Source organism: Agelaius tricolor, unplaced genomic scaffold (assembly GCF_023055355.1).
Source record: "Agelaius tricolor isolate 1412-34295 unplaced genomic scaffold, bAgeTri1.0.p SCAF_1, whole genome shotgun sequence".
NCBI classification, from domain to species: domain Eukaryota; kingdom Metazoa; phylum Chordata; class Aves; order Passeriformes; family Icteridae; genus Agelaius; species Agelaius tricolor.
The window spans coordinates 52,565,048-52,589,178 of record NW_027269261.1 but is presented as its reverse complement, the minus strand read 5'-3'; the positions used below and the strand labels follow the sequence as shown (position 1 = coordinate 52,589,178).

The 24,131-nt window shown below is 38.9% G+C and overlaps 1 protein-coding gene across 2 annotated transcripts; it reads left to right on the top strand.

Annotated features, from left to right (window-relative positions):
• Nucleotides 1–1,733: 1,733 nt before the first annotated feature.
• On the top strand, nucleotides 1,734–22,495 carry NMBR (neuromedin B receptor). Of its 2 annotated transcripts, XR_011680259.1 has the most exons (4): nucleotides 1,734–2,671; nucleotides 16,647–16,995; nucleotides 19,300–19,757; nucleotides 20,487–22,495. XR_011680259.1 is itself a non-coding variant. In XM_071434139.1 (3 exons), the coding sequence occupies exons 1-3, from the start codon at nucleotides 2,256–2,258 to the stop codon at nucleotides 19,699–19,701; spliced, it is 1,167 nt and encodes a 388-aa protein (XP_071290240.1). In that variant the 5' UTR covers nucleotides 1,735–2,255; the 3' UTR covers nucleotides 19,702–22,495. The 2 variants fall into 2 exon arrangements, 1 of the variants encoding a protein (XP_071290240.1); XM_071434139.1 differs by having other exon boundaries at nucleotides 1,735–2,671; nucleotides 19,300–22,495.
• Nucleotides 22,496–24,131: the final 1,636 nt, after the last annotated feature.

Sequence of the window (24,131 nt, the reverse complement as noted above, 5' to 3'; positions counted from 1 at the left end):
CTGCAACAAGTGTATATCAATAGGAGTTTCTAAAGGGTTCTTTTGTTGATATTCATGCAAAAAGACTCAACTTCCTCTTGTCCCAAGAAAATCAATATTAAAGACAAGTTGAATTTAAACTATTCTCCCAGTGGGAACCATATTGTCTGTTGATATATAAACCCATTTTGAAACAAATTAGCAAAAGGACCATACTCCCAGTGTTAAACTCACAGAGTTAAAGACTTATGTTGGATCCAGCCAATGGGAACCAAGAAGAGCGATTTGGAGTGTTAACAGAAACATGACTATAGTTGATCTTAGAAAATTTCACGTATGCTCAACAAAATAGAGGGTCACAGCAATTTATGTATGTATGTATGTATGTAAATATATGTAAGCCATCAGTAAGGCTGCCTCAGAGGGAGCATAGCTGAATTTAAAGCTGTGTGGAAGGAACTTGATCAGTAACAAGAATCACCTCCAGAGGAGCTCTGTGATGATTCTGATGAGCTGCTTAGTGGTAAAGGTGAAGCATCTAGCCTGATCCTTTCTGAGGCCTAGCACTGGTTGGGTTCAAAGAAATTACTCATTTATATGAATCAGTAATTTACACAACTTTGACACATTTATATATTCAGGGACCTGAGAAGAGTCACAACGATCAATGAATAGATACAGAGAAGTGTAACTTTAAAGAAACATTCTTTAATTCTTTAATTTTTTTTAATATAAACTTAGTAAAACTTTATTTAAGAAGAAATCACTGATTTAATTCCTGTACTAGACAGCATGCCATGGATAGGCCATGCACATGTGTCATGCTTTGCTTCTGATATTTCAGTGGTCAGATTCTCCATAGACCTGTCATAAACTCACAGAGCTTCTAGAGAACTGCTGTAGTAATATGAACAAGCTAGTTCTCTACAAGCTCATGAATCCTCTCTTTTGAGAAAAAGAAATAAAAGAATCGGTCTGCAGTGCATGTTACTGGACAATGCTGTTATTCTACCTAAACATTTTATCTTGGAAACTTCAGTCCAAGGGGTCTGCCTGTTTTCCAGCATATTTACATGACTACCTACATTCATGACTTCTGCTGGAAACAGATGGAGCTGTTTGGAAAGCCTGTACATGTGCAGACACTCGGAAGTAAAAGACATTACCTCACTGAAAATCAAGAAGCATTAGAGACAAATTCTACTCTTCAAAGAGGCAAACAAAATTCATTCTCCACTGTGTTATACCGTTTGCAGAGTAAGTAATAGATAAAAACACATCACCTGTCCCCCTTTCCATAGTCAAGACCACCATGAAATGCAGCTTCACAAATCAAACCTTAAAACTTTAAACACAGCTGATGTCTTTGAGTAAGATCTATGCACACCCCACAGCTGGATGTCAGGAATAAAATCTCTTCATTCTCACGCCCCTCGCTCCCTGCCACCCTGCGTTTCAAAGCACTGTGGTTTCACCTGAGTAAGATGCTGGAAGACGAGTTTCCGGAGGCGATCCTGCGATCTGTCCGACGTGTCGGACAGCTCTCCGGTTTGCCGGGCAGAGCCTGGCAGGGGCTGCTTTGCGGTGGGCAGCGGCGGGGAGAGCGGCTTCCCTCTCCCCTCCCGCTCACCACGTCGTGCCCATCGCCCTCAGGGGCTGGGACCCGCGGGACGGCGGCAGCTCCTGGATCCGCCTCTCCCTCCCCCGCAAGATCCACCTCGGCGGCGCGGGGCTGGGGCGAGGGCACGGGCGCTCGCAGGAGGAGGGCGGGGCGGGGCGGCCCCTCTCTGTGCCAGGTATAAGCCGGTGCTGCCGAGTGAGTGAGGAGCGCGTTCGCTCTGCGCCTCGCCCCCGGCAGCCCCGGCAGCACCGGCGCCGCTGGACAGCGCTGGCGGCTCCGCGGGGGCGGCGCCCGGAGCGCGCATTCGCCGCGGTGGCAGCGGCGGCGCACCGAGGGCGCTCCCGGGGGACGCGGGCAGGGGGCGGCTGTCCCGACGGCGTCCTCTGCCCCCAGGCTCAGGATCTCCTGCGCACCGGGAGAGGCTCGTCCGAAGAGCCGAGGGGCAGCGCACGGGAGTTTTTATTTCCCTCCCCGGCCACTGCTCCGGCAGACATTCCTCTGCATTTCTTAAGGGAGAAAACTCGGCAGAGAAGGAGTAGGAAGAAAGGCAGTAGAGGAGGGGGAGAAAGTTGATTGACTTGCAGAGAGGTGAAGCTTTGCTGTGGCTCCCACTGCACTTTGCCCTGGAGACCTCCAGTCTGCACGAAGCTGTAGGATGGAGCCAGAGCCCCCGCCCGAGCTCACAGCAATGCCCCTCGGGGAGAATGGGAGTGTCCGCCTGGTGCCCGACACAGCCCTGCTGTCCCCGGGGAGAGACACGGCCGTGTTCATCATCCGCTGCGTGATCCCTTCACTTTACCTGCTCATCATCACTGTCGGCTTGCTGGGCAACATCACCCTCATGAAGATCTTCATTTCCAACAGCGCCATGAGAAGTGTGCCAAACATTTTCATCTCCAGCCTCGCTGCTGGTGATCTGCTCCTGCTAGTGACCTGTGTGCCCGTGGATGCCTCCCGGTATTTCTCTGAAGAGTGGCTCTTTGGAGAAGTGGGCTGCAAGCTCATCCCTGTCATCCAGCTGACCTCTGTTGGTGTCTCTGTCTTCACCCTCACTGCCCTCAGTGCTGACAGGTAGGAAAGTTGGGCTGCCACTTCATCTCTCTGCAACTTGGGCTAAGGCTGATGAAAGGTAAAGCACCTCTCTAGATAAGGCATCCCTGGTTTGCAATCCCCTCTTTCCAACCTGTGAGGTGCCCATGCTTCTTCTTCCCTAGGTGGTAATAATTGAAGCTAAAGGATATCTGGAAATGGCTGTGCCTGGCCCCCAGCTTCCAGGGTATCAGCTGCAAGAATTGAGTTTAGCCCTGTCTTCTGCACCTCTGGGATGGTCCTGTAACAGTCCATATATTGAAATTTTATTAATTAGGTTAAGGTTTTAGATGCCAGATATGACCCTTGCCAAGTCACAGTGTTGTGTCTACGGGCAGTGAGTGACTTAAACCAGGTTAGGCACAGATGTATTTTTAATCCATTTATTTCTTTCTGCTGAGAAGCTGTACACATGTGTGTGCATATGTGTGCCTGTGCTTAGTAGAAGAGCAGGTTACCAGAGGTGACTGCCAGAACTAGCTTAGCTTCTGGGAATTCAGGGACACCAAATTGCTCTGTATTAATTGTCAGTCTTAAACTTTTGTTCAATATTCTTATTATCTTCTGAACTTTTAGAAAAGAAGGAGAAAAAAAAAAAAAAAAAGGAAATACCCCCAAACAAACTAGAAAGTAATACTTTTATCTCCAGTACTTGTCAAATTAGGAAAAAACAAAAAGCTGAATCCCCATTTTTTCCTCCCAATTACTGTGAATGGGTACTTAAGGAATTTATAGCAACTGAGTGGCTGTAGAACTATGCTTCAGGCTCTGAAAGACAAAATCTTGCAGTGTAATTGCTAACTTAAATTATATGAAATGATCTTTATTTTTTATCTGAGCAATTTTTTGGGCCAGAAATGAAAATGTTTAATTCTTTCTCCAGAGACATTCATCCGTTTTCTTTTGTTGGGTTTTGAACTGAGCCACTGCATTATATTGGTGCATAATGTGAAGAGTTGAGTTTAGAAATACATCTTCACACTTAGAGTAATGTTTAGGATGTTAATGTTTAAAACTTTTAATCCTTTATTTTCTGTTGATTTTTTTCTTTTTTTTTTTTTTTTTTAGCTAATTCAGTCCATTGTTTGATTTCACTTGAGGGTAGTTTTCAGTGAACATTAATTTCAGCTCTGTTTGAATCAGGACCTAACGTATTTGTCTATAAAGACTGTAACTTGTGAAAATGGGTTATGGTTTTGAAGAAGAGATTGCAAAACATATCTTAAAGTGAACACCTGTAGCTCTGTGATTATCTCAGTTAAATAGTATTTCAAAATCTGTCCTTACAGATCCAAGGAAACCCTGCAGTTCTCTTTCTGCTCTATTTCCACTCCTTAATATCTTGTGGTGTACATCTTGTTTGAAAAGGGAAGAAGTTAGTGGAGATCATTTCTCTAGAGAAATGTAACATGAGGGAATGCTGTTGATTTAGTGTTTAAGGATTCATTCATTTGCTTTTTATATAGCTTTGGAACATTCACTGCTTGATTTTTTTCCAGATAATTTTATATCCCTCTTTTTATATCAGTAAAGAGTCAAGAATTTAAAATACTGACTCTATTTATGCTTTATGCATCTAGAATTGCACATACTAAAAAACAGTTACAGTTGGAGTGCTGAGACCAAATAAGCTCATAATAAATACATTTCTCCAGTATTTTGGACTCCACAGTATATGCCAATGTCAGAAATGGTTATACTAGGAATTTACAACATTTCTTTAACATTTGTAGTTTTATTTTAGATCACTGAGATAAAAAAACTTTTATTTTCCAGTCAGAAGATCTTCCACTGACTTCAGAGACCAGTCTCCTAGGGTCCAGGAGATTGCTGAATGAAGCTGGCTGAACTTTCAGCTGTGTCTGGGTTGGAATCAAATCTACTCTTTGTACCACACTTGTGTTGGACTAGAGGGGAGGCACTTCTGTGGAAGGGTTTCTGTGACAGCAATCTATAGCCAGATTCTAATGTGTGTCGTAACTAGATCAGTTGTGGGTAGTTATGCTGGCAGATCAGAAGTGTTGGCAGCATCCTGCACCCAAGAGGTGCTGAGAGGTGAGGCCTGGCTGTGGGCAGTGTTTTCTCCAGATAAGTGAATCTAGGGTTGGATGTTAGCAGTTTGTAAGCAGTGATGCCACCAAGAGGGCTCCATTACAATCCAGTATTTGGTCTGGTGCACAATGTCTTCTTAGTGGCCCCTTCTTTCACAGATAATGTTCAAAGTACATTTTAATTAAAGCCCTTCATGCTTTTTGCTCTTGTAACCATGAGGCTGTATAGAATGCCAGACACGGATTACACTACAGAACAGATTTAGGAATACTTAGGATTCTTTGGAGCATGCTTGTGTAAATTAGGATGAGGGAGGTTGTCTTGGTTTCCACAGTCAAACTAATACTTATTGTTTATGTGGAAATTCTGCATAATGATTTCCTTGTGTGTGATACATTTAACAGAAGTAGCTACAGAAGCTGCAAACTCTGAATGATTGTTGCCAACAAACTGAAGGAAGAAAAATTATATACTACTACTTTTACTTCAGTAAAAGTAGTAGTATATAGTTGCATATGTATATATTTTGTAAAGTTGCTTGATTTCATACAGATTTTTTTTTGTCACAGAAGTCCTTTTCAGCATCAGTAATGCTTTCAGTGTGACAAACATGCACCTTTTATTTGGAAGCTTCATTATCTTGTATTGAGATTATTTGAGTTTTAGTTTGGGGGTTTTTATGTGCGTGTACAAATGGAATATGTGATTTTTAACACTTTCCAGACCTCCCTTCCATGCAGATGGGATTTAGCAGCATATCTGCCTGAGGTTCCCCATCCCCATCACAGGAATAGCAGCTGGTTCTTCCCACCCCTGAGCTCCTGGAGGTCTGGCTGCCAGGTGTGGGGAGAGGTGCCCTGCTGCAGCCCTACTCTGTTGGGGCAGAGAGGGGTGGGAGGTCAGTGGTGCAGGTGGGGATGGTGCAGTGGTGGCACTGGTGGTACAGGGTTTTGGTGTCAGAGCAGGATGCAGTCTCCCTCTCCTATGGGATGGAGAAGGCAGCACAGGAGATGTGCTGCTGGGCCAGCTGTCCCTTCTCACTGCCATGCAGGATGCGTAGGGACAGCAACGCTGCCCGTCATGGCCACTGAGTTTTCTCTGTGGTGGAGAAACCAGTCCACCTCTACAGACTCTAAAACCAAAGGAAAAAGAGAAGGTGGGCAACAGAAAGAGAACACTTAATAGACTGGATGACAAATGAGGAAAAGGAAGAGGGCTGAAAGACAAAAATGTACCAAAAAAAGAGGGGAACTAAGGGGAGTGTAGGACAGAACACTCCTAATGGCACTCAGCACACCCTAAAAGTGCTCAGAGCTGGTGCATGGTAACCAGGGATGCACTTCCTAAAGATGTGGTGGGACAAGAATTGATAAATGGGGCCTTGATGAGCTTGTTTCTCCAGGGCCCATGGACTGCAGTTTTGGCAAGGATGTTGATGAGAGCATCTCAGGACTTGGTGTGGTCTTTGGTAAGAAGGATCAAAGTAAAGAAGTGAGAAATGTTTGCCAGAGGGACTGCAGCATGGCACACATGAAGAAAATATGTGCCAGCATCTCCTCACTGCAAAAAGGTCAGAAGCCAGGGATGAACCTGACTTGAACCATGCAATGAACTTGCTTAAATGCTGCATGAAGTGTTCTTCCAATTTGTGTCCATGATGGACCATACATTTAGCTCAGAAGGCAAACCGGGCCCCTAGGGATCGTCATCTTATTCTCAGGGAGAGGGATCTTGCTGTTTTGTGCATGGGAAGGAATCTAAGTAGGGTAAGAACTTAAGCAGGGCAGTATGGAAAGGTGTTTCCAAGATGCTTTTCCGAGTTAGAGATCTGGATGACATTTTAACCTTGGTGTGGACAGCTCTGGGTGCAGTGAATTAAGACTGGGTGCTACAATGTGCACCTCTGGCATTACTGCATTGTGTGGTGCCCACAAAATGCCAAGACATCTGCAGTGAACAGCCTTTGGAGGAATAAACAGCAGCCCCTGCAACCAGCTTTAATTTGTCCCACAGAGTCTTGGCTGTCATTTATGCCTCATTTTTAAGTGATCTGTAAAAATAGGATTAAATTTAATTATGTTTCTTTTCCTACACTGAATTTTATTTCTAATGAAAATTTTAAATATGTTAGATCTAATGCAATTCTGCTGCACTCTAATGGAGACAGCAAAGCTGAACTCACCCTACTACAATTGGAATAGCATTGTATTTGCTTTCTTTTTAAGTAATGTGACATAGACACCTTTGATGAGACAAATACTTGATTAACATGTAACAGTTTGAAAATTTAAATTCATACTTAAATAGCTTAATATAGTGCCTGAGATGCTTAAAATGTATTCTATAGATTTTTATAGCTAAACTATTTGTTCCATCTATTTTTTTCTTTATATTTGTTTTAGATTTTGGAGACTGCACTCTGTATCTAAAAAAAATAAAAAATGTTTTTTGCACGTTTGCACTCTGTGCTGACTTCTGATGACATCTGATAGCAAAATCTGGTTTGGTTCAGTTTTCTAATCTGTCTATAAATCTCCTTTTCTTTGGGAACTTTGGAAATATTCTGAAGTGTGAAAAGCTGCCCTACTACCTTCTGCCAAACCCCTTCTTTGGTTTTTTCATTAGTAATATCACTTTAATGAAAACTTCTTTTTACTTTTCTCACACTTTATTTTTAGTTTCTTCTTTTATTATGGCAGATGCTGATTCAGGCTGAAATACAGTGATTGAAAAATATAAAATCTTCATTTCTTATTACATGTAGTGAAGCAGGTGAAGCAGGACAGTGGACATGATTTCCTTTTGAGCTCTAATAGCTGATAGTCAGGAACTAAGGACTTCTTTTGAGTAAAACAGTAATAAATGACATATTGAAAATTACTTATAATTAATCAAATAATAAATAAAAAATAATCAAAGGTAAAATGGAAGATTATAAGTGAAAAACTATTCCTTAGCACTATACAGTAGATGGGAAAACAAAAATACACGGACCAAGTAGAACTATGATATTCTATAAATATTTATTTTAGATACCGTAACACTTGAGGTAAGTGTATTGAATGAATGAATTAGCAAAGTACATGAAAATAAATGATGGTCCAGATGTTTCTCTCACTGTAGGCTATAGCAGTATGGTTATAATTATGCAATAACCGGCAATGCAAAAGAAATTTAGGAGAGGTTTGGCAAGCTTTGTCTGTCACACTTTTTCAACTTGCCTTTTAGTTCATACATGCAAATTGACTCTCAAAATAAAGCTTCCCAGAAAACCTTTGTCAAATGAGACAATGAGGCCTGTCCCCACTCAATAATTTTCCAATTAATTTATATCTATCTTATGCAGATAAAAGGAGTACGATGTAAAATATTCCAGAAAAAAAGAGAGATAGCAGAACCACCCCCTCCCCAACATGTTTAGACCTAGAGATTGCGGAAATAATTTTATGTCTGGAGTAGATTAAGGAGTTAACTATTATAGGGTAATATTGTCCAAGCCAGGCAATTCAAATCAGCCGTTGGAGAAGTTCCTCTTGTGACTGTCTTTGCACAGCTGAAAATGATTTCTCAGCAAATAACATTTTCCTGCCAAGTTAGGCAACTGTTTCTCAAACTTCATACAGACACATGCATCTGTTAAACTCCTGCCTTTGTGCATGTCCTGTGTGTACTCTCCAACCCACAGAGAAACAGCTTAGGTTGAGGATGGTGAAGTGAGAAATGGCTGTGGTGTTTATCCCAGTCAGTGATCAATGCAGTGCCTGTGTTGAGCTGGCAGAAGCCACTTTGTTTTAACTATTGCAAATGGCGGTGTTTGGATTGCCTTTTGTAGGCTGCAACCTAAACAGGGAGAAACAGCTTCAATACCATCCCTCCTGTTTCCTGCTGCTTTGAGCTATTCAGTAAAAGCCTGTGTCTGTGACAGACAAAATAGCTGCTAAACAGCAGATCCAGCCCAATTCTTAACAAGCATGGATATCACCATTCATTTATTTTATTTGTTTGCCCCTCAGCATAATGTGGTACACGATTCCCTTATCTATTACACTGCAATGGGTTAATATGAATTGGAATGCTGGAATTCTCAAGTCAGCATTTAGCAGATCCTCAGAAATGATGTCAAAGATCAAGTATGCTCTACCAAAGCTTTGTCTAGGGAAAAGATTTCACATTATAAGTTTGTTAGTGCCAAAGAATAAATAATTCTCTAACAGTGCCAGAGAATAAATAATACATCTCTGCAGTGTGATGGAACTCTTCAGTATCTTCCTGAAAGGGATAATTTAATTGAATCTTCATTTTAAATTGCTTAATTACAGAAGAACTTGTGTATTTATGCTATGAGTTCTGCTGCAGAACCAGACTATATATTTCTGGTGCTAAATTATTTTATGGGTTTTTAACTGTATTAATGAAACAAGGTATATGTAGTCACAATCCCTAGGTCTAAACATGCAGCTTCTAAACCATGCTGAGATTCAATGTAATTTGACAGTGTAATTACAAATAGCAAGTAAGTTCTTAATTAAATTTGTAGAAAAAGAGGAAACCTACTTTGGTGTCCATTGAAGAGAAGCATATTTTGGAACTAAGTTGACACAACTTTTCAGGTGTCCGAGATAACAACAAGATAAACAGTCCACAAAAGCTTTTCATAATTGCAGCTGCTGCATGTAGATTTGTGTATTTCTAGGTTTGTATGAGCATATATCAAAATAAAATTGTGGTGTGTATATAAACATAAGAGAAATGGGTTATTCTGATATGATGTAATTGTATCTCACATAATTTTATCTTTTCCTTCACATGATTATTCCAAATATTGTTTCATTTTTTTTCCAACTGCTTTTCATAGTGCTTTTTAAGAATAGTTTCATGCTTGTGTTTTGGCTCCAAGTTTATTTGATTAAATGCATTTTAAGGATTGCTACATTAACTTTTCCCTCTATAATGTTTTTATATTCCTTTTTTTTTTTTTTACCATGGTGTGTACTTCTGTATTTTCCATCTACACTGATTACAGGGCAGCCCAAGATCAGAAGTTGCAAATAAAATTGAACTGGAAATGTGTTTAAAAGAGAGAAAGTAGAGCTTTTAAATGATAATACTGGAGCAAATAGATGAATTTGCTGATTTTTGAATTTAGAAATTAGAGATTTAGGGTCTATATTCTCAAATGGGAAAATCTAAGTCTGTTCTAGGTATATTAATAGAGGTTTGGTTATTTAATTCTTCCTGGCCTGTAAAATTTCTAAAAATTATCTGACCATGTTATGTTCTCCACAACAGTATGTTATCTGCTGTGGCCTGGATTATAACCGAATTCATCAATGAAATGGGAGAAATTGTTTTGTAACAACAAAAACTTTATAAAGGTAAAATAGCACTAAGCACATTTTACACTTGGGATTTCTTCTTTCAGATACTCTAGTTTCTGTAGCTGATATTTTTATTGGCCCTCTGATCCAGCAGTGATGATTTTATGAGATCTTTTTCATTCAAGTATGTATAGATATTTTTGCTGAGAGACATGCAGTAAGCACATAGTAAATATGCAGACAAGCATGCAACTCTGTGTCATCAGTCTAAAGGTTGGGGTATCGACGGGATTTGGATCAAACTCATTTGGAGAAATGGATTTCTCTTTTCTCCAAGTTCTTTGACCCTTCAGGATTGAGACTATAAACCCTGAAAGAATTAAACAAGGTTAGTTGTGGTTTTCTAAGCTTTTTTAACAGGAGAAAAGAGAACCAGGGGACAAAGCCAAAAAGTACATAAGCTTGTCCAGGCTGCACACATTGCAAGGCCTAATATCTAGCCTAGGTACTGACTTTCCCCTCATTCCTCCACCCCTCCTGAGCAGAATCCAAATCCAGAGTTAGCACTGGAATGAGATAAATAGTCGAGAAAGGTGATAGAAGCCAAGAAACTACTCATGCTAAACTTCTTTATACTTTCCCTTGGGAAATAGTATATAGAGTTGTTTGTGTGATGCAGCAGGCTAAAAATAAAGTTCTCTCCTCACAGGTGAAATGTTAATTTTGAGTCACTGTCTAGTGGCCTGGGCAATGGCTCCCGGACACCCTGGCTGCACCATTTTGTTCCTGGAGAGGCACATGCCAGAGCTGCCTTTGCCATGGCAGTTTTGTGAAGGGTGATGACTTTGGTGTACCCCAGCCATTATTTAAACATAACTTTGAGATCAGACCCCTTAACTTTGGCTGTGCTTAATGCACTTAATTGTGCATTACAATGGATTGTAAATGAAGCTTAGGTGCAAACAGAGTAGATGCAATCCAGGGAGTTCCTGGCATGAACAGCAGGGGAAATAAGCTTGCTTATTTTAAAAGTCAAGAATGGGCACAGTGGGTTGGGATGGGCCAGCCATTGTGTAAGGCTGCTGGATGATGGTTTCAGGCATCTGAAAGTGTGTGGGTTTTTTTTTTTAATGCACATACATATGTCTGTGTATATCTATCTACATATGCACAAACCCATATTCAACAGTGCCAGGGCATGGAACTGAGGACTGGCAGTCAGACACTTGTCAAACTGGTTTTGTAGAGGTCCATGATGTGGTTTTGACCTGGGTCAATCAGTATTCTCTAAACAATTTCTAGGCATGATTCAGGATTAAACACAAGCCCAGTGGCCATTACCAATAGAAGTGTAAACTTCCTAATTTGTTTGGATGTGGTGGTCTTGTACTGGGCAATTAGAGAGATTAATTAAATAGTCATGGATGTTTGGCCTCCAGGACTAAAAAGAGACTGTGGCACTGTTTAGTTTGCTCATATAGATGTAGCATCTTTATTAGATTTGGTTCTCCTCTGTCCTCTCCTCCTTTTCACAGTAGAAACTTAGAGAAACTGCAACTCTAATGAAGACCTATTAGTCTGTCTTAAGATATGCTTAAGACATGTTCATCAGTGACTTGAAATTATCAAACTTAAATATAAATTTACTGGAAATACTGACATATATGAACTTTTTTGAATAATAGCTGGTGAAACAACTTACTAATATTGTTTTCAGGAGCAGAATTGAACAAATTAATTATGGTACTTTTAACTCGTGCTTTTAACTAGTGCAGGTATCAATGAATGGCTTTAGAGAAGTAGAAGTAAAGTCCAGATTGCAGGCAATGAGCTGGCATTGCAAGATTTGCACAAGCTCATAAGAAGCATAGTTAGCTGATGTGAGGCAAATAGTAAATAGCAGAAGTAGAAAGAGAAGAAAAAATGAAAAGGAAAGAGAGGATTTCTCCTCTGAAACACTGGGTGGATTGGACAGGTAATACACTTCATACAGAAAAAACCCCTTCCACCATCCTGGGAAACTTCTGGTTTGATTCTTTTCAGGGTGGAGAAATCATCAACAAGCGTTGAACCATTATTGATAGTCTTTGGCTCAACAGAGTGTATTTTTACAGAGTGGAAAACTTTTTCCACTTAGGAAAATCTTAAGATTTTCCCCCTGAGAAACATAGAACACATGTCATTAACATTGACTTTAAGTGTGTTTGCACATGGTCTTCTAGTCTGCATTTCAAATATTGTTCATTGTATTCACTATCAGACCTCAGAGATGCTCATTCCTGAGTAAATGCAATTCTTTGCTCTCAAGAGATAAGCACAGAATAATATTGACATTACCTGGAAACAAAAGAGAAATGTACTTTACATTGCAAGAATTTATAAGAATAAAATAGAACAATGCACATCTCAATTCCAGTGATAAAATGATACCACAATGTTTTCAGCTAGATAAATTGTTGTGCTCTTAATGATTCAGCAGGAGTTGGGCCAATAGAACTGCCCATACAAGGAAAAGGGCTTTGGAACATTCAAAATTTCATTTTACTGTAGAGTGGACTGCAACTGGACATGATATGAGTATTTTTAACAAGTACTGATTACACAACGAGGTTTCCTTTTTGGATGTATTTATAAGCTTTTATGTTGTTAAAATTTTTGTGTTTGAAAGCACCATGCAGGGACACAATAAAAGACTAACATATGAATGGTTTTGATAAATTACTCTAGTTTGCAGGAAATGCAGTACAATGACACAACAACATCACTTTAAAAAGCTTATTTATAATGAGGCAAATAGTACCAACCCCTCCAGCTCCAGGATTAAAATGAAAATTAAAGCAAATTAATGTGAAACTTCCCTGCCTGGGGTCTGACACTTCATTATTATATTTATTTTCATTGTGATGTCATGTAGGAAATTAGGTGATAATTTAGGGTCCCCTTTGTGGTAGGTACTATATAAACAGCAAGAAGAAGTCCTTGACCTGAAGCGTTTTTAAAAAAGGGCAAGAGACCATGCAGAATCAAAAGGGCAAGGAGATATTGAGGCTAATCAAGTTAGAATGGTAGGCTATTTTCCAGTGGCTGCCTAAGTATTGACTAGTTATTTTGGGGTTTTCTTTTTAGTTTTCTTTAAGGTCATCACAACAAAGTACTCTAGAAGAAGAGGTAGGAAAGCAAAGGAAGGACAGCACAGTAAAGGAGCTCCTTCTTTTGAAATCAGCTGTGTGGGAGGGAAACAGCATTGTGGATGCAGCAGAAACAGGAATAGAGAGCTTTCCATTCTAATTTGGAGCTGAGAAATACCTTTAGAAAGTCTTTGAAAACAAAGATCAGGAGAAGGAGATGAAATAGATTAGAGTTTAGAAGGTAGCAAAATGTTCTATCTCTAGAGAAAGAGGATATTCTTTTCATGAATTTATTTTGGGATTGTGTAGAAGGGAGGAGATTGGTTTTTTTGTATAATGTTTTTTTCCCATTTTAAAGCAATCTGCGAAAGAGAGTGGGCAAGTTTGTGCTTGTATCTGTTGGCAGAAACCACAGCTCCAAAGGCAGGAACAGTTTCCTGAGCTGGGGTTGCTTTGTTAACAGTGATAATGACAGAAGATATAGGAAGACAGAATTTACATGATAGCTTTTAATTAAAACCAAATGCATATTTATAATTATTTCCTGAACTTCATGGCAGCCTACAATTTTCTCTTTTTCATCAGTGAAGTAAAAGAAAATATGAATTTACTTACTAATTTGACTAATTTGCCTTGTTAGTCTAATTTACTGACTTTTTTTTTTTTGATGGAAAATAAATGGATGGTCTTTGTAATTTGAATGGTTGGTGGTATGTTTTAGCTTTGCGCTGGTTTTATACAAAGGAAGAGCTTGGGTTTTCACTTTGGGAACACTTCTCATTCCACTCAGTTTACATTTCATTTTATCTGTAACCTGTTTCTTTTCACTCTATAGTTTTTTTAAAGATATAAACAAAGTGACAGGTTTTTTGTAAAACACAGTGCATTTTTCTTGACACTGAGTACCGTGAAGGGCTGATCCTAGGAAGAGTGCCACCTTGTAGCCACTAAAGTAGCAAGTTGAATGAAAGGAGGGATTTGTTTTGCACTAAACTCATCTGTTTTGTGAAAAAGGGCACTCTGCTTCAATGCCTTTCCACTTGGAGTAAGTTATGGCTCAGGGAAAAGCATACTATTTGCTGAAACAGCAATATATGCCAAAGTACAAATATATGTCACATCTTCTGCTAATGTAAAGACTTCTGAAAAATTATTCCATTTAGAGATTAACTAGGCCAATTTGCTGTTAAAAGAATTATTTGTGATGTGGTCATTAACTTGGGTCATAGGACCGTGGTCAAAATATTTTGAAGCCATGAAATGGAAAAGGAGAGGAAAAAAAAATCTGTACAACAAAACATTGCTTTTATCCAATACCCCAAAATCCCCAACTGGCTCTCTCCTAAGAATGCAAACTTTTTGAAAAATGAACAGATGTAAGGACTTGACATCATCTCAAAAATAGAGGGTCTGTCTTTATGTAATGAAATAAAGGCAGACAGCAATAGGAAGCAATTATTGAATAATAAGGCCACAGTTTGTGCTGGGGAGTATTCATGCTTTCTGCAGAAGCTTCTGTCCTTCCTATGGCAGTATAAAGGCTTTCTTTGCACCTTGGTGTCCAGGGAGTTTCTCTCTATGTGTTAGCAGAAATGGTAACTATAAATTAACAGAGACAGTTTGCTGAATTGTGTTTTCTATTCCATGATAGGGATGAAAATACAGTAAAAATTATCTCTGAATTTAGAGAGGATATGAACATTAATAGCTATTATTTTTAATTATTTAATGATCATATGATTTATCACAAACCTGAGAAAGAGAACCCCAACACACATTTTGACTGACATATTCTGTGAAGGAAAGGTTTCCTTGGGTACCATGATAGTGCTCTGCTCCAGATGTTTTCATGGCATAGCCAGTTGCAAACATCTGCTTAAGGTGTTGAAGGGCTATGAACTACCTGTCAGGACCTGCAAATTAGCCCTGAGGGGTGTTTGGGATCACAGTTTCATTTATCATTATTCCCTTCAGCAACCAAGTTACATTTGGGTATAAACTAATCCTTGGTAAGTATTTAGTCACTTGCTCATACTCGTACGTATTTATACATCTATAGGCATGTACATCTATCTACATACATGGATATGGAATTTTATCACAAAGTAGAGGCATCTAACTTACTCTTCTCCTTAATCTAAGTTCATTGTGTAGCTAGCAGAGAAAAAACCCAAGCACCCTAGAGGGTGATTTAATAGAACTAAAATCTGAATCACTCATTGAAAGTGAGTCCTACTTCTTCACAGACTATAAACACTTGAGGATGAGCAAAGTTATGTACCTGAAGTATGAACCTGTACTGACTCTCCTTATGCTGTTAAACCTTTCCTTAAATATTAAAGAAGAATAATTTTTTCCATTTCTCAAAACTTTTGTTCTTTCAGAAGAAGTAACAGCCATCCCAATTGAATTGAAAGTAGAAACAAGAAAATTAATGCAGTTAAGAAAAATCCCCTGAGCTTCCATATTGCCACAGCTTAGACAAAATGAAATGTCTTGTATAACCTTTGTTTAAGATTTAGTTTTTAATTAAAATATTAAAGCATAATTTACTTACATTTAAAAAAATTAAAATAAATTAAAAATGTAAGTGGAGCTTTAAGGCATCCTTGAAATATTTTTCTCAAATTCTATTTGTCCTTATAACAATTACATTTTCTTGTGGAAAGTTTGACTTTGTATCACCTCCTGAAATGATTTTTTAAAATAAAAAATTCCTGACCAAAGTCTACTTCTATTAATTTATTTTACTTTGCTCTAGAGTGATATTTCCATTTTCTGCAATTATTCCTGTTTCCATTGCAGAGGCTATGAAATTATCAGTTCCACAAAGGTTTATATGCAATCATACATTATGAGGCTGTTTTCCAAAATGCAGTGTAGAGCAGCAGCTTCCAGCTATTGATGTGGAAATATTTACTTTATGTAGGGGTTTATACTTTCTGCACAGGCCATTGGGAGTCATAAATGCCTGACTTTATGAAGATGCATATATTCCTTTGAGGGGGGCTGGGAATGTCCTGGAGTGGGAAAGTTGTGGTGGCAGCAAGAGAGAGCCCTGGGCTTCAGGAGCTGAGGAAAGAAGGAAGGAAACACTAAGTGTGCATGTGCTGGTACACGTGGAATATAGAAGTAGGATGCACATGTGGATATTTGGGTATTTGAAGAAGGAAAGGGTAGAGCTATAGCTGATTCTTCACTTCCACCACACTGGCACAGAATTGGCACCTACAGACACAGGTTGTATCCAGGTTTTCTTCTGCCTCCTCTGATGAGTGTATACAAAAAAAAACGTGGAGATTTAGAGAATGCAAGTTAAAGAAAGATTAAAAGCCCCTTGACATTTCAAATTAGAAAAAAATATGACATTGTTTTAATCAAAGATATGAAGTAAGCTTGTGGATTGCATGTTGAATTTGAATACATTTTAATTTTTGTCTTCATTTTGGTCAATTTCAGGTACAAAGCAATTGTAAATCCCATGGACATCCAGACCTCCAGTGCAGTGCTGTGGACTTGTCTCAAAGCCACTGCCATCTGGGTAATCTCCATGCTCCTGGCAGTTCCTGAAGCAGTGTTCTCTGAACTGGCTCACATCAATGACACAGATAATGCCACTTTCACAGCATGCATACCATACCCCATGACAGACGACATGCACCCAAAGATCCATTCTGTGCTGCTTTTCCTTGTGTATTTCCTTGTCCCTCTTGTAATTATCACTATCTACTACTATCATATTGCAAAGAGTTTAATAAAAAGTGCTCACAACATTCCTGGGGAACACAGTGAGCATTCCAAAAGACAGGTAAGCAATTTGCTTTTTACATCCTGGTAAAAGACTTGTGTGCTGTATACACTTATGAATGAAAGTAAAGGAATTATAACATCCAAGTTGTTGGATTTTGCAGAGGATTAGTTCAGTTTCCACATGAAATAAACCAAGGATTATCTCAAGATTTTTCACAATTACTCAATATTAAGCCCAGTATGTAAATGAATATGAACAAGGAAAATTATACATTCACTGCCATGAATGCAGATTCCTAACAGCAAATGAGATTGGTATATATGTTTGTATGTGCTGTTACTGTAACCACTACTTGTATTCTTACTGAGGAATGATATTTTTTTTGTTAATGATGGTGGCTTCACCTGCCTCTATAGGCAGTCATTTTAGAAAAGAAATCTTACATGAATGTTTTGAGAATTGTCCTTTTTATTTGTCCTTGGAAATGAGAAAACTGACATAGGCAGGGAAAACTTTACTTAGGGGATCTAAGATTCTTTTCAGATTAAGGAGTGCTGGAAACATGAACATAGAGCATTAACTGATTTGTTTTACTTGGATACAATACTGAACATGCACTTTTCTAATATCTTTTCTGTTAGAGATGCTATAAAACTCTTGGTATAGATTCTGTATATCTTTGAGACAAACCATTTCAAAATGCTAGACAAAGCCAATCTTCCCCGTAAGGCACAGGAAGCAACAAGATAGTAACATTAGCAGGAACACACATATGTACAAGCAACAGCTTTTGCAGTGAAAGTACCTCAGCTGCTTTGCAAAAGCATTAGTACTGATAGAGAAAAATAATTATGCTAATTTAAACAGTTTTGAATTGTTTTCTCTGCCAGTAACTTAGACAACTACTTTCATACTCAGAAATTTCTTTGCATGCACACATTCTTTTCAAAAGACTACATTCCTTTACGTCCTTTTTGAGCTACATTTCATTTCTACTCTAGTCTGTTTCTTGTCAAAAGTGCATATATATTAGCACTTCATGTATTATTTTATTTCCCTGTGAAATATAGAGAGCGCCTTTTGGCTGAACCCTCTGGATGGAAACAATATTTAATTTATACCACATTTCTAAATTCACATGTATTTTCAAAGTAAGAACACACTTTTTCATTCTACTTAGTTTTTTTCTCTTTGTTAATCTATGAGGCTCTGAAGAACAGAAAATTCTGGTGGACTTACATATCTCCCAGCAAGAGGAAATAAATTCAGACCATTGCTTATCAGCTCATGTTTCTTTAAGCCAAGTGTGATATTCACACTATACTTCTGCACCTTTTAGTCTGCTCTTGCAATCTGTCTGAGTGCAAATGCTACCAAATTTGAGTGTTAAGAGTTTTCCCATCTTTTTTGATTTCCCCAGTTTTTTGTTTAGATAGACCTAAGAAAACAATTAATTTCACAGGTTTTGAAAAAAATGTTAGAATAAATTCATTTGTTTGGTTTTTCTTTTTTTCCCAGAAAATTGAGCAGAATACAAAACTTTCCTTCCTCTGCAAAATTTCATACCTGATATACATAACAAATCTTTTAGGAGGAATATGAGGAAATTTTCTGTTTCTCTTTGGGGCCTTCTACCCAGCCAGTTTATCTCCCTCTCTCAGTTTGAAACCTCTGTGTAGGCTCTTATTGTGCCATCTTTTCAGCCACTTTCAGCATCTACAATGTAATCTGTTATGCCTTAGCACTGCAATTAAGGTACATTTTGTGATGTTATTGCAATTAATGGAACCTTTCACCTTACCCTGGAATTAAGATGCTTCAGATGGTATAATACAATTTTGGTGGTTTCCCCAGGAGAGAGGTGCAAGCTGAGACCCTCAGTGAAAAACAAAGGGATATGAGTACCACTGTGCAGCTAACACCCTATCTCATGATACCTCTATATTTTGAAGCCAGAAGCTATTTCTAAATAGCTTTCTAACTAAAACTTAAGTTTTGAGCCAAGCACTGAGATCTCATCAGAAAAGGTTCCTTTTCTAACACCCTTTGGTGCATGCTTACAAGCTAAAACCCAGTGCTTCCTTGGGTCATGAAGCACCCTTGCTGTGTGGATCATATAGAAAGAGCAACCTTCTGTAACTGCAAACAGCTAAGAAAGTTCACTGAAAGTTAACTGAAAGAGGAAAAGGAAAGTAAATGAGATAGCAAAAGTAATTCAGGCCCTGAAGGAAGCGTTTTTGCTGGCCTTACTCATGACAATTGTTGAAGCTAATATAGCAAAATGCTACATATTTTCATGAAACCTGTTATGTGGGATAGCTCTGTGTGTTGTTCATTTGGGTTCTCTTCATCTTTTTATAGATGGAAACTCGGAAGCGTCTGGCAAAAATTGTTTTAGTTTTTGTTGGCTTCTTTGCTCTCTGCTGGTTTCCTAACCACGTGCTATACATGTACAGATCCTTTAATTACAATAAGATTGATCCATCAATGGGACATATGGTTGTTACCTTAGTGGCCCGAGTGCTAAGCTTCTGCAACTCTTGTGTCAACCCATTCGCACTGTATTTCCTCAGTGAGAGTTTTAGAAGACATTTCAACAACCAGCTCTGCTGCAAGAAGAAAGCTCAGAAAGAGAGATCTGCCAGCTACTTGTGCAACTCTTCTGCCATTCAAATGACTTCCCTGAAAAGCAATACCAGGAACACAGTAACTACCATGACACAACTGAATGGGCACAACTTGAAACAAGAAATGTCATTATGATCTAATGAGTGTGATTTTTGACTGTGAAACAAATCTGAACTTTTCCTTTGCAGCTTGTAAGTCACTTTTGGCTCTTGTTCTTAGACACTCCTCAGAAGAGAGGGTCTGTTAAATTCTGGCCAATATGAAGTTATTTCACACCATCTGACTCTTAGAAGTGAAGAGTATGTTTTATTGAGAGAAAACAAAACTGACTGACATAATATTGTACTTTAAAGGAGATGCTGATATATGTTTTACATAAAGGAAAGCAGTGTATCTGATAAAACATTGCTGTAAAAAGTATAGATTTTCTGATATCAAAATATGTATTTTTAACTGAATATTGATCCAGGCTCATGTTTTGCTTTAATTGAGTTTGCATGACTTTAGCTCTGTGGTGTGTGTGCTAGCTTTGATGATTAATATTGTTAGGCATTTTGGATTCCATTAAACTTTTATTTTTAATTTATATTTTCTTTATTCAGCTCACATGTCAGCACAGGTAGTCAAATAGACACGATGACTGAAGCTTATTGCCACTACTTATACAAGGCTGTTCATATAAAAGTTTGAATAGGGGAGTCAGAGCTAAATCCCCCCTTATACAGTGGCATAGAATCTGACAAATAATCATTCCCAAGCCAGGTGAGAGGTTAGCTTTCATGTCTGAGCTCCAGAGAGAAGATGCTCACAGTGTCTTTCTTAGAAGGGGCAGTAATAGCAGACAAAGGCACCTTGTGGAAGTAATTTTTTATGGTCAGTTCATGAGCCAAATGTAATTTTAAGTATGTTTTTCTTTACAGTTGGGTGGAACTGCTCCAGCACAGATCTGTCTCTGTCACAACACTGTATCCTGTTCTTCTGCAGTGACTTCTCTAAGGTGAATACTAGAGAATACACTAGAAATTTAGATTGGACTTTGGAATTAGTTGCTAGTCTTATTTCAAGAGATGAAGTGCTAATGCAGTGTATCCATTCATTTTTCCCTTTGTCCTTAAAACACACTTGCACTTATTTAGCTCTGTTTGTAACTCTGAGAATCACCTAAAGTTCAAAATTTCTTTTGCAATTCCTCTTTTTTCAAGACTAGTTATATCCCTACCCAAATTTTAAAGCAGTGAGAACTTATATTGATGTAAACTGTAAGTGTTCTAGCTAAATGTCTAGGAATAAAAAAAGGCAAAGTAACAGATTGAAGTTCTTAATATCAAGCAGCAAGGTCTAGCTGGTGAGACCTATAGGAGGATGTTATGCACTTAAAGTTGTGTGCAGCATTCAAATGAGAAAACTTACTAAGTTCAGTTTAGACTGGTTCCATATGGCCTACCCGAGCTGGTTGCAGTTGCCCTGTGTCTTCAGTGGCTCCTTAGAAGTCTTTATACAAAGGAGATGACTGACATGAATTGTAAATCTATGTGGAATGGCTTAGAAAGTTGTTGTTTTGTCATAGTTTAGGAATGGAATTCCCCCGTTTAGTGTTCCCACTGAAACACTCCAAACCATGTGCTGCTGTCTCACTCCACACTTCACTCTCCCCTGCAGTGGGGAGGCGAGGAGAAATTGGAGGCACAAAAGGTACATATCAAGGGTTAAGATGATAACAATCTACTAGAAACAGCAATGAAATAAGCAACAAACAGTAGCAACAATAATATTAATAACACTTATTAAAATTAATAACAAGAAGTGAAGGATTCATATGCAATCACTTAACACAGGGAACCTGGCACTTCCTGGACCACTCACTTCACCATTGGCCTGACTGGAAGGAACCCATCCCTCCCCTGCCCCCTGCTTTGGCATGAGGTGGTATAGAGTAAACCCGAGGTCCTGGTCATGTCCCCCCTGGCGACTGCAGAAATGAACCCTTTTCTGGCTGGAACCAGGACACATCCATAACTGCCTAACACTGCCTCATCCTTCTTTTTCTTCATTTTGCCTCTTCTCTTTCTTCTTGCCTTACTTCTGAGAACATGCCCACATGTTCTCAGAAGTACTTTTTAATTTTATATCACTAGTTCTTCCTGGATGCCAGACATGGTTTTGGATCCTGCTCTTCTGATCAGTCTTAAGTCCTTTTCACTCCCAAATATTTTACACCTGCAAAGCACTAATGCTTAAAGTCTTCCTTTGTCAATTCTTGGTGTTTATCATTGACTGTGATCAAGTTTTCTGTTTATTTCTGCTGGGGTTTTTGTGGTTCCCTGCTCCTCATTTTGTTTGACAATCTTTATACACTGCATAGCCTTTCCCAGAACTTCTAAATCCACTGTAGTTTTTATTTCCAAAATGAATTTTTCTGATGTGAACGTTACCAGATGATACAGGTGCCCTACTGGAAAAATAGTTATTAATTTGTAGTAGATTTGATGTTTCTGTTTGATTCATGCTCTCCCCCCAATGTCTTAAATTGCTGTGTGTGGTATGGACAGCATGAACCAGCTTTCTGGCAGAATGGAAAGCTACAGTGTGTTCCTTTTTGTTGTGAGGGGAAGGTGTTCAGAGGTAGACTATAACTCCTTGTTGTCAGGAAATCAGCACGGTTTTGCTTCATTATATCCCAGACCTAATATGCAAAGTCTGTTTCAAGTAAGTAAACTAAATTTTATATACCTCCTTTCAAATTCTTGTAGCATGGCATGGGGGAATGAGTTAATCTGTCTGGAGATTTACTAGGAGTGTTGCTAACCCAATGTGCACATTTTGGAAGTGTCTGTTGTTGTGTTTTTGTACATGTTGTATATAAGCTGTATGTATAAAGCTATTTTCAGACAACTCTGCTTGCTAACAATTAAAATGATAGTAGAATGCATTTTATGAAGTATTTTCTTCTAACTGTAGTCAAAGAACAAAGAAAATCTGCAAATAAGATCATGTCAGCTTTTCATATACCGCATTGAGATCTATGCCAAAATAGTTGTTAAAATGCCATCTGATTTTTTTTCCTGTTATAAAAATATTCTTATTTCAGGATAAGTTCTTTTCTATCTTCCTTTCCTGAGTTTTGAGATGGCTTCTTTCAAAAATATTTTTGCAACGATTGAGAAAACTACCATTCTTTCTTAGTCTTTGAAAAATGAGAGAATAGAGGTAATTACTGTTTCATCGGTGAAAGACATTTATTTTTTGTAGACTAGAGCTAGTACAATGTAAGTCTGACAGCATCTTCTCACTTCACCCTGTCAATACTAGAACTATAACATACACTACTGAATCCTGAAATGTCAGTATGGTTAAATTCTCAACCAACCTGAGAGATCTCATTTAGCATTACACTGTGATGTGATAATTATCTTCAACAAAGGCACTTCACTTTGAATACAGGACAAATTTTTACAACACACCTACCCCATAGATATTTTTCTTAACTCAGTCAAGACAGACTCACAGAAACTATGGCCCAGGAATTAGCAGGGCTGATTGAGAGGTATTAAACCATGCTCAGAGGAGGAAAGGGATAAGACCAGGCTACTAGAGATCAGTCTGGGGGTAGCAGGCTTGTGATGAGGGCAAAACCATTAGCCCAGCTGAAGTGCATCTCCACCCATGCATACAGTATGAGCAGCAAGCACAAGTAGCTGGGAGCCATTGTACAACAGGAAAGTTATGTATTTGCTGTTATGAAAATGTAGTGGGATGACTCCCATGACTCGAGCGCTGCGATAGATACCTATAAGGACTTTAGAAGACACAGGGAAAGCAGGAGAGGTGGTGGGATGTGCCTGTGGGTAAAGATCAGGAGGAAGGAAGCAGGGTGGACAGCAGGGTGGTGGGAGTCTGGTTTATTCCACCCAGCCAGGATGAACAGAGGAGGCATTCTTCAAGCAGCTGGCTGAAGTCTCATGATTGCTGATCCTTGTATTCATGGGTGACTTCAACTTGCCAGATGTCTTCTGGAAACACAACACAGCAAAGAGAAAACAATCTAGGAAGTTCCTGGAGTGTATTGAAGACAACTTCCTAACACAACTGGTAAATAAACCTACCAGAGAAGGTGTCCTGCTAGACCTCTCTTGTTTGTGAACACAGAAGGACTGATGGGTGATTTTGTAGTCAGTGGTTATCTTGGACACAGTGGCCAGGAAATGTTAGTTTCAGTAATGGGTGAAATAAGGAGAGGTACCAGCAGGACTTCCACCGTGGAAGAGAGGTTGGAAGAGCAGATTTTGGCCTGCTTAGAACATTGACTGACAGAGTCCCTTTAGTGGTCAGTCAGTTCTGAAGATTAAAGGAGTTTAGAAAGGCTGGATGTGATTTAGAAAGGAATTGTTAAATATTTAGGACCAGGCTGCCCCCAACTGTAGAAAGACAAGTCATCAGGGAAAAATACCAGCCTGATTAAACAGAGAACATGGGCTGGGATTTTGGGGGAAAAAAGAGAATCTATCATCTCCCAAAGGAGGGTCAGGTAATTTGTGAGGACTATAAGGATATTGCAAGGTTATATA

Excerpts from the sequence above, each read along its gene's own strand:
- NMBR (XM_071434139.1), top strand. The coding sequence starts at position 2,256 with ATGGAGCCAGAGCCCCCGCCCGAGCTCACAGCAATGCCCCTCGGGGAG. Across the intron at positions 2,672-16,646 it reads ACTGCCCTCAGTGCTGACAG|GTACAAAGCAATTGTAAATC; the intron begins GTAGGAAAGTTG and ends GGTCAATTTCAG. Across the intron at positions 16,996-19,299 it reads GTGAGCATTCCAAAAGACAG|ATGGAAACTCGGAAGCGTCT; the intron begins GTAAGCAATTTG and ends ATCTTTTTATAG.